Source organism: Meleagris gallopavo, unplaced genomic scaffold (genome assembly GCF_000146605.3).
Source record: "Meleagris gallopavo isolate NT-WF06-2002-E0010 breed Aviagen turkey brand Nicholas breeding stock unplaced genomic scaffold, Turkey_5.1 ChrUn_random_7180001958070, whole genome shotgun sequence".
Lineage (NCBI taxonomy): Eukaryota > Metazoa > Chordata > Aves > Galliformes > Phasianidae > Meleagris > Meleagris gallopavo.
Window position 1 is genome coordinate 31,068 of NW_011217805.1, and position 9,180 is coordinate 40,247.

General features: G+C 49.0%; 3 protein-coding genes across 3 annotated transcripts; 2 read left to right on the forward strand and 1 right to left on the reverse strand.

Moving 5' to 3' along the window:
- Positions 1–3,422: 3,422 nt before the first annotated feature.
- LOC109365198 (scale keratin-like) lies at positions 3,423–4,175 on the forward strand. Its single transcript, XM_019611930.1, has 2 exons — positions 3,423–3,687; positions 3,778–4,175. The coding sequence occupies exons 1-2, from the start codon at positions 3,423–3,425 to the stop codon at positions 4,173–4,175; spliced, it is 663 nt and encodes a 220-aa protein (XP_019467475.1).
- A 2,833-nt stretch (positions 4,176–7,008) lies between these two features.
- Positions 7,009–8,483, reverse strand: LOC100540100 (scale keratin-like). Its single transcript, XM_019611928.1, has one exon. It carries the CDS (start codon positions 7,578–7,580, stop codon positions 7,215–7,217), a length of 366 nt encoding a protein of 121 aa, XP_019467473.1. The 5' UTR covers positions 7,581–8,483; the 3' UTR covers positions 7,009–7,214.
- Positions 8,484–8,537: 54 nt separating this feature from the next.
- LOC109365197 (scale keratin-like) lies at positions 8,538–9,171 on the forward strand. Its single transcript, XM_031557816.1, is given in 2 exon segments — positions 8,538–8,940; positions 8,942–9,171. Coding segments are annotated over 2 exon segments (369 nt in total). The 5' UTR covers positions 8,538–8,727; the 3' UTR covers positions 9,098–9,171.
- The last annotated feature ends 9 nt before the right edge of the window (positions 9,172–9,180 follow it).

Below are 9,180 nucleotides of genomic sequence, written 5' to 3' on the forward strand. Positions count from 1 at the left end.
CCCGGGATCCTCCATAGCCTCCCAGACCAAAGGAACCCCCAGAGCCCAGGGAGCTTTGGGAGCTGAAGGAGCCCCCCATTCCGGCTGGGCCTGACGATCCCACAATGCTCTCCTGAGGAAAAGAAGTGAGCACGGGGCCGGGGACTGTCACCACCACCGGTGGAGGCAAGATCACTGCTCTGGAGTCGGGGCACTGCTGCACACATGGCTCATTGTAGCTCTCGGCAATCGGCTGAGGGCAGCTCACCCCGTAGGGTCTGCAGGACTCCATGCAGCTAGACATCCTTCTTGGGGGTGGTTGTGAGTCTGCAACGCACAGTATGAAGCAGGTTTAAGGTAAATGGAGAAGTATTAAAGCTGCACTGGGATGAGATGAGCCAAAGTTTTTAAGTCTGCAATTACCCATGCAGGGATCACATCCATGATAAAAGCTTTGCTAAAGCAAATGCTAATCATAGTAGAAAGACAGCGAAGCCACACTTACCTTGTTCAATTCAGGGAATGAGGCAAGAGAAGTGGATAGAAGGGCTGCAGAAGGCACGAGCTTTTATATGCTTCCCAGGACGATGTCTTTAAGTCACCCTTTGTACCTCTGGTCCTAATTTGTTACAAAACAGACACGATGGTGGGAGCTTTCATACTGCCATGTCAGCAATGTCCCTCCCAAGAACTTATCCTGGGTGTGTGATACAATAATGATGACAATTGGTTACCTGCAATTTTAATATTAGAGGACTTACGGAACTTACAGCCAAAGGGTGCAGTGCAGTCACCCACTGGAAATCAGAGCAAGAACTGTGTGTCATATCAGTCCCATGGTCACGTTCAGGATACATACACAGCAGGATGCCCACATGGTGCCACGTGCAAGAAGTAGGTGAAGGTTACTCCATGTGATTGGAGGATTAACAGAGGGCTGGTTGAGTGGAATTCCTCCAGAGAAGCAGAAAAGTCATAGAATCATCTCACAGAATGGCCTAGGTTGAAAAGGACCATAATCATCTAAGTTCAAGCCCCGTGCTATGTGCAGAATCTCCAACCACCAGACCAGAATGCCCAGAGCCACATCCAGCTTGGCCTTGAATGCCTCCAGGGATGGGGCATCCACATCCTTCTTGAGCGACGTGTTCCAGTGCTTCACCACCCTCTGTGTGAAAAATTCTTTACTGATTCCTAGATTCCTTACACGTCCTTACATGTCCTAGAAGTTATTTTAGAAACACGTTTTAAAGCAATCCTAATTTTCCTATTTTTTCTCCCTCCCAGAAGTACAGATTGCTTGAGAAAAAGTCGGAAATTATAACGTATCTCTCCCAATATTATTTCATTAATTGAATCATTATGTGGCATCATACAATTATTTGCAAGTCTGTTGTTTTCTAATTTAACGATATTTCAAAAGATGGGCTATTAATTATCCCTAAATTGTTAAATAGCTGTGCCTTTGAAGTGTCATCAGAATTCACTGATAATAATGAGAGGCACCTGTAAGATAATGACTTTAAGCTGCTCCACAAGCACTCATTAATACTTAATGCTTGCAATTTCTGTTATTATGATATGAAATGAGGAAGAGCAGGATTTAGAAGTTCCCTTGTTATGAAACAGCTTCATTCCAAAATACGCCAAGTGATGTCACTCATTTTGCTTCCCACATCAGGCCATGATTTTTAAGTTGGATAAGAGTTTGATTTTCATTTACAATGTCATGCACTTTATTTATTAAACATTATTATATTTTGGGAGATTATGATGGGTTCATGCTATGGATGCTGCGTAGTAGCTTCACCTCATCCTGGAGAAGAGAAGGCTGCAGGGTGACCTCATTGCATCCTTTCAGTACCAAAAGGGAGCCTACAAACAGGAGAGTCAACTCTTGACCAGGGTAGATAATGGCAGAACAAGGGGAAATGGTTTGAAGTTGAAGGAGGGAAGATTGAAGTTGGATGTTAGAGGAAGTTCTTTACTGTGAGAGTGGTGAGGTGCTGGAACAGCTGCACAGAGATGTTGTGGATATCCTGTCCATACCTGGAGATGTTCAAGGCCATGTTGGATGGGACCCTGGTCGGCCTGGTCTGGTATTAAATGTGGGGGTAGCCCTGCCTGTGACACGGTGGTTGTAGCTTGATCATCCTTGAGGTCCCTTCCATCCCAAGCCATTCTATGATTCTATGATCCTGCATTTTTGTAATATGTCTGAAATGTCTAATGCCTTAAATTCTATGGAAAACTCAAGAGCCCCTCTTAAAGGTGACCTGAATAAGGCTGAAGAAGGCTGTGAAATAAAGAGGCTAAAACAGATGTCCTAAAATCTCTGCTCTCATTGTCTCAGATCTCATGTTCACTCCTAGATGACTCCCTCTCTTATGCACAAAATTGTAGAGAATGAAACAAAGCACATCATCCCAACATCTCTAAATTATTGTTCTTGCACAAGATTTTGACCATACAGTAGTCAAGTTACATCACTGAAATCTTGAAGTGCAATTAAATAGCAGATGCCCCAGTGCTGGTGCTGGGCACTAAGTGACTGAAAGATGCCATCAGTCATCAATCTAATGCCCACTGACATTGTCTCATACCTGTTTTTAAAGCTGGGGAGTGGCAGTGCAAAGCAAGCAAAATTAAATCCCTCAGTATCAGGCTTGTTTTGTGACTGTGTAAGACCTGGAGCATGGAGGGTGTTTCATATCCTGTGAGCAGTTGGAGAAATGTATAAAAGCTCACTCCACTCCAGACCTCTCTATCAACTTCTCCTGCTCGTTCTCCTTGGTGAACAGGGTAAGTCCTATTCAACTCAACTTCTATCCTTGTCGAGCTTTTTTTTCTATTAATGCTAAATTGTACGTGATACTATAGAATGGGAAGCTGGAGATCTGCAAGAGTTCAAGGTCCTAGAACAAAATTGGGAGATTTTGATGCCATATTGACTATCAATTTCCCAAGCATGTTAGCTGGTAGCTACATGCAAGATGAAATGTAGAAATGTCAGATAGAGCATTGTATCTACCTCCTTGTTGAACAGCAAATATTCCCGTTTGGAAGTTGAGTGCTACTATGGGAACGTCTGGATCTATTCAACATTTCTTTTCATAACTTAATGTAAATGGACTACCAAAATACAGTCTGTTTAAGCTGGTCATATAAATTAGATTAGTTATGATTGAAGCAAAAGCAGTGATATTATGTGTAAGGTTCACTGCATGTGACATTGCATCTCTGAATCTAAATATGGCATTTAGGGTTTCCTGACAGTAAGCAGAATCTAGGATGTGGTTGACATGACTAGATGTAGGTTTGCTTTAGAAGAAGAATAATTTTGGGAAGTGATGACATCCATTAAGCATAAAGCAAGCACCACCATCTAGAATTAAATCCACTTTATGCTGTGCGTTGCAGACTCACAACCACCCCCAAGAAGGATGTCTAGCTGCATGGAGTCCTGCAGACCCTACGGGGTGAGCTGCCCTCAGCCGATTGCCGAGAGCTACAATGAGCCATGTGTGCAGCAGTGCCCCGACTCCAGAGCAGTGATCTTGCCTCCACCGGTGGTGGTGACAGTCCCCGGCCCCGTGCTCACTTCTTTTCCTCAGGAGAGCATTGTGGGATCGTCAGGCCCAGCCGGAATGGGGGGCTCCTTCAGCTCCCAAAGCTCCCTGGGCTCTGGGGGTTCCTTTGGTCTGGGAGGCTATGGAGGATCCCGGGACTATGGGAGCTCCTTTGGCTTGGGGGGTTCCCTGGGCTATGGGGGCTCCTTTGGTCTGGGAGTCTATGGAGGATCCCGGGGCTATGGGAGCTCCTTTGGCTTGGGGGGTTCCCGGGGCTATGGGAGTTCCCTGGGCTATGGGGGCTCCTTTGGTTTGGGAGGCTATGGAGGATCCCAGGGCTACAGGAGCTCCTTTGGTTTGGGGGGCTATGGAGGATCCCGGGGCTATGGGAGTTCCTTTGGTTTGGGGGACTATGGAGGATCTCAGGGCTATGGGAGCTGCCTGGATTATGGGGATGACATGAGCTACGGGGGCTCCCTGGGCTATGGGGGCCAGTATGGCTCCAGTGGCTTTGGCAGTTGTGGCAGGTCCTACAGCTCTGGCCTCTCTTCCTGCGGTGCTGGCTATTCCCTCCCTGGTGCCCAGCGGTGGGGCAGATCCCGCCGCGGGAGCTGCGGAGCATTCTAAAGCCATTGCCATGATGTCCAGAGCCAGAGCCAGCCCTGAAGCACGGACTGCAGCAGGTGGACATGGAGCAGGAGCTGAGGGGACCGGCAGCACCCATCAGCTGCCCCAGCGTGGGGACAGGAGGATGCTATGTGCCCCGTGCCCCACTCACCTGTGCTACCATGTGCCCTGGCTGCAGCTTTGGTGTTCCCTGCATCTTCCTGCCTCCTCCACTGTTGTCTGGGTCCTGAGCAGGGCATTGTAGCCTCAGCACAGTCCCTGCATTGTCCATTTCCCCTTGGATCACCTTGAGTTTCTGTAACTGCCTGCTATGTTCTTGTGTCCCAATAAAGCCCTGTGGTGCTGCATGTGAGCCTCAATGCTTTTCCTTTGTCCCTTGGCCTCCTGTGGTAATCCAGTCACAAAAGGTGAATTACTGCGATCTGTATGTCATCCAGTCTCTAAATACGATGTCCTTGCCTAAGTTTACCACTATGTCTACAATCAGAACAAGTTGCTTGTCATTACTCTTTGTCTAATCAACAAACCCTTCCCACACCAAAGATCTCCATTTCCTCTCTCCATTTCCTAGTTCTACCTGAGCTTAATAACACTATCACGTTAATGCTCTTCTAATTGTAAAATGGCTTTTGGGGGTTCCCGTGGTAACAAACAGTTACTGCAGCTTTTCTCAAGCTTGTCAGGAACAAAGGATATCAAAGCAGTTTAGAAGTAGTGACTAATGATTTATGCAAGTGAACTGTTTTGTTATAATGCAATGCACATGTCTAAGTGGTGAGTAATAGCATGGGCTGAACAGGGAGGCTTATCACTCCTCTAATCAGAGCCAGGTTTGTAGCCGCTGGGTCTGGTCAACCCTGTCCCTGCCCTGCTTTTCCTTTCGTCTCATCCAGGTAGTCTACCCCTTTCCCAATACATCTGCAGACATCTTCAGTAATAACCTGGAGCCTGCAATAAAAACTGCCCATTCTTTCCAGTGTCTCTATAGATTTTCTAGCAACCAGGAAAGTCATTAAGGTGAATTTTACAGGAGTGAGATTTAAAGAGTTGACAGGTGATGTTTTAAAAACAGGTTATGACTCCTGCACTTTAAAGGACAGACAGCAGTCTGGAAATATATTAGTGTCTTAAAGCAACTCATAAAACATGAAACGAGTGATGAAGTGTTTATTAAGGGAGAATATAGAATAAAGGAATGTAACTGAAAGGATAGAGAGAAAATTGTACGTGGCAAAGTATTTTGTTCAATAAAATATAAAGTAAAAAGAAGAGACAACATAAGAAGTTTGTGGATGAGAAAGGAAAAGAAGGCAAAAAAATTAACACAGAAGAGATTTAATAATAATAAAAATGAAATAAAGCATAATACAGGAAACAAAGAGAGTGACAGTAAGAACGATGAGAGAAGCGTATAATTTCTATGCTTGTAAAAGACAGTATAAAACTCAAGCAGAGATAAATACAGTGTGCAATACAAAGCTGAAGAAAAATAAAAAGAAAAAATGGAGACTACCTTAATTAATCAGTTAATTAAATATTAATAGATATACAACAAGTAATAAAGGCCACTTTAAGAAAGAAACTGATGAAAGAGGAATTACAGACAAATATGCAGAAAGGAAGAGAAAACATATTAGAAAAAATCAACGACGACATTGAATTTGAATACTCCAAGTAAGTATGGTTTCTGCCAGACAAAAGAGTTGTGAGGATAGGTTTACCAGGGCCAACAAGTGTCCCAGAGCTTCCTGCTGTAGGGGGGCAAGGGGCAGGGGCTGCAGGCATTCCCCTTAAAACGGTGGTGTTGTGAGGAATAGATATGGCAGAGTGGGCCTATTGCTGGGGCTTTGGGAGCTGTGGAAGGAACAAATAGGAGGGCGGTGCTGGCTGCTCCCCCTTGCCCATCCTCCTCAGCTCTGCAGTGGGTCCTGCTCTGATATGTCTTGGTCTGCGATGTCGTAGAAGCACCGCATGAGCTCTGCCTCAAAGCTCAAGTGAGGCTCAAGAGTGCTCGATGAAAAATACTGCCTTTGATTAATGCATTGTCAGTTCCTGGCAGGAATACAGCCTTACAGAAACAAACATAGGCAAGCAGCCACAAACGTGAAGCATGAGCTAGCCTCAAATGTGCCCTGAGGCTGTGATCATTGGAATGTGGATGGCATCAGCCATAACCTGGAAGCCAGGCTGAGCATGGATCACCTGTCTCTCTTTTTCTGGTAACAGGCTGTGCTGACATACATTCATAAGTCAGCCTGCTGGGGCATGTGAATTAAACTCATCAGTCGTATCAAAGAGGAGGTGCTGGGGCCGCAGGATAGATGGTGACCACTTGTTCTAGAATGGGGTGAATCACTGGATCTAGCACTTAAGACCAGTGAGACCTAGGTGGGCCTGAGTGGCATGAAGCTCTGATCCCACTGAGGTCAGGGATTTGGAGTGGATGATTTTCTAGAAGTTCCCTCACAACTTAATCTGTGCCTTCAGATTGGGCATGGAGGGGATATTGGTAAGGACATGGGAGTTGGGGAAGATCCACAAGAGGGAGGAAGGCAGTTCACAGATGCCCTGTGGCTGCATTTCCTGCGGGTCAGGGAGAATCCTACATACAGACAGGACTCGTGCAGATGGGCAACAGCACAGAATGAGCCAGAGCTGGCATGGCCAGGGGATTTGGTCTGTGGAAACACAGCCTGGCTTATCAGGGGGCTGAAAACCTGTTCTGGGCCAGATGTTGGGCCCATGTATGGGAGAAGGGAGTCCTGAGGCAGCCATTGTGCCCAGGAAGAAAAGCCCAAGATTCAAACGTCAGATGCATATTAATTTTATTGTAAAAGACAGGAAAGGACACAACATCAAAGATGTACTACATTTCAAGGCAGGAATGAGGAGGCTGGATCTTCAGGAAAAACTTTCTTGAGGCATCTTCAAGGCAGTGGCCAGCACAGGGCCCAGTTCAGGGCCATAAAAGACAAAGTGGGTATTACAAATCAGCAAAGAGAATGAGGAAGGAAGAGGAGAGGAGTCTTGCGGCTGGGTTTAGCAGGGCCCACAGGTGTTCCAGAACTTCCTGCTGTAGAGGGGCAAGGGGCAGGGGCTGCAGGCAGGAGAAGCGTAGGGTCTGCCAAAGGTGCAGAGGCCCCCCGAGCCCTGAGTGGCCCCGGCGCCGTAGAGGCCCCCCAGCCCCAGGGAGCCCCCAAAGGCGGGTGCTCTGGAGGAGCCCACTACAGCTTGCTGGGGGAAGGAGCTGAGGATGGGGCCGGGGAAGGTGACGACGACGGGCGGTGGCTGGATGACGGCCGCTGAGTCGGGGCACTGGCGCGCGCACAGCTCGTTGCAGCTCTCAGCGATGGGCTGGGGCACGGCAACGCTGGTTTTTGGTGGGCACAGGTCGTAGCAAGACATCTTGGTGTGAGAGAGATTTCCCTGCAAAGCAAAGCTACAAAAGGTTGAAGTTGTGAGTGAAAAGCTGTCCTGGCAGAGCAGATCCTCTTATCATGGGCTTCCCTGCACTCAGCAGGGCTGGAGACTCTGCCATTGCTGCCCAGCCATAGTCAGCCCTCAATCCCCCGCTCTACTGACTGGGAAGCCCACTCCAGCCCCTGCCAGAGGATGCCCAGCCACTCACCGTATTTGCAAGCTGAGCCAGGCAAGAGCGCTGAATGCCAGCACTCACCTAGGGCAGCACTTTTATGGGGGCTGGTGTGCATGGGGAGGAGCTGTCCGTGAGGGGGGCACGTGGACCTCAGCAGCCAAACTCCAAACTCCTCCCTGCATGCCACGGGGATGTTTTGCTGATGCTGTTGCCTCAGCAGCCCCGACCTGCTCTCTCAGCCCCTCCAATTACCCCACTCAGACACTCACCATCCCACTGCTAATCAGCAAATTAGCCCTGCTGCCCTCTCATCCTCTGTCTATCCTAGAGGGCAGGGAGTGTGACACAGGCTGAGTGGCAGCACCCTGAGTGCCACCGCTTGTTCCCAAGTATCTGATGTCTCACTGGTCCCATGGCAGCTCCTCCGAGAGACAAGCAGAATAGTTCTTTGGGGATAAGAGACATCGTAGCCAAAGTCTCTCGCACACCGGAACCTGAGTGATGAATGCACATTAGTTATCTGCAGAGGGGCAAGATGACGAAACACCAAATCAAAGGCGCTCATCTCGGTCACAGCTGGCTCAGCATTACACATTCGGTCCAGGAAGCAGAAATGTGAGGGAAGGCAGCAAAGGGTCCTGAACTGGTTGAGCCACAGGCTGCTGACTCAGGGAGGGCAGGGGCAGGAAAGCCCGGCCTCGGCATCAGGGAGTGCCACCTCTGTATATTGGCCAAGCATTTAATGAGCCATTTTCCAGCCTGGATAAAAGCTGGGCCTCTATGGGACTCTCCAAAACACAGCTCTGACCACCATCTCCTTGAGAACAGGGTAAGTCCAAGAGCACTTCTCCCGCCCCACACCTGGGTCTTCTTCAGACCCCTGTGCCTGCGGCACAGCCACACGCTGCTGTGTGACACTATCTGCACTCTTGCAGAGCTCCATCCCATCACACCAAGATGTCTTGCTACGACCTGTGCCCACCAAAAACCAGCGTTGCCGTGCCCCAGCCCATCGCTGAGAGCTGCAACGAGCTGTGCGCGCGCCAGTGCCCCGACTCAACGGCCTTCATCCAGCCACCGCCCGTCGTCGTCACCTTCCCCGGCCCCATTCTCAGCTCCTTCCCCAGCAAGCCGTGGTGGGGCTCCTCTGGAGCACCCGCCTTTGGGGGGCTCCCCTGGGGGGCTGGGGGGCCTCTACGGCGCTGGGGCCACTCAGGGCTCGGGAGGCCTCTGCACCTTTGGCAGACCCTACGCTTCTCCTGCCTGCAGCCCCTGCCCCTTGCCCCGCTACAGCAGGAAGCTCTGCAACACCTGTGGGCCCTGCTAAACCCAGCCGCAAGACTCCTCTCCTCTTCCTTCCTCATTCTCCGTGCTGATCTGTGATGCCCACTTTGTCTTTTATGGCCCTGA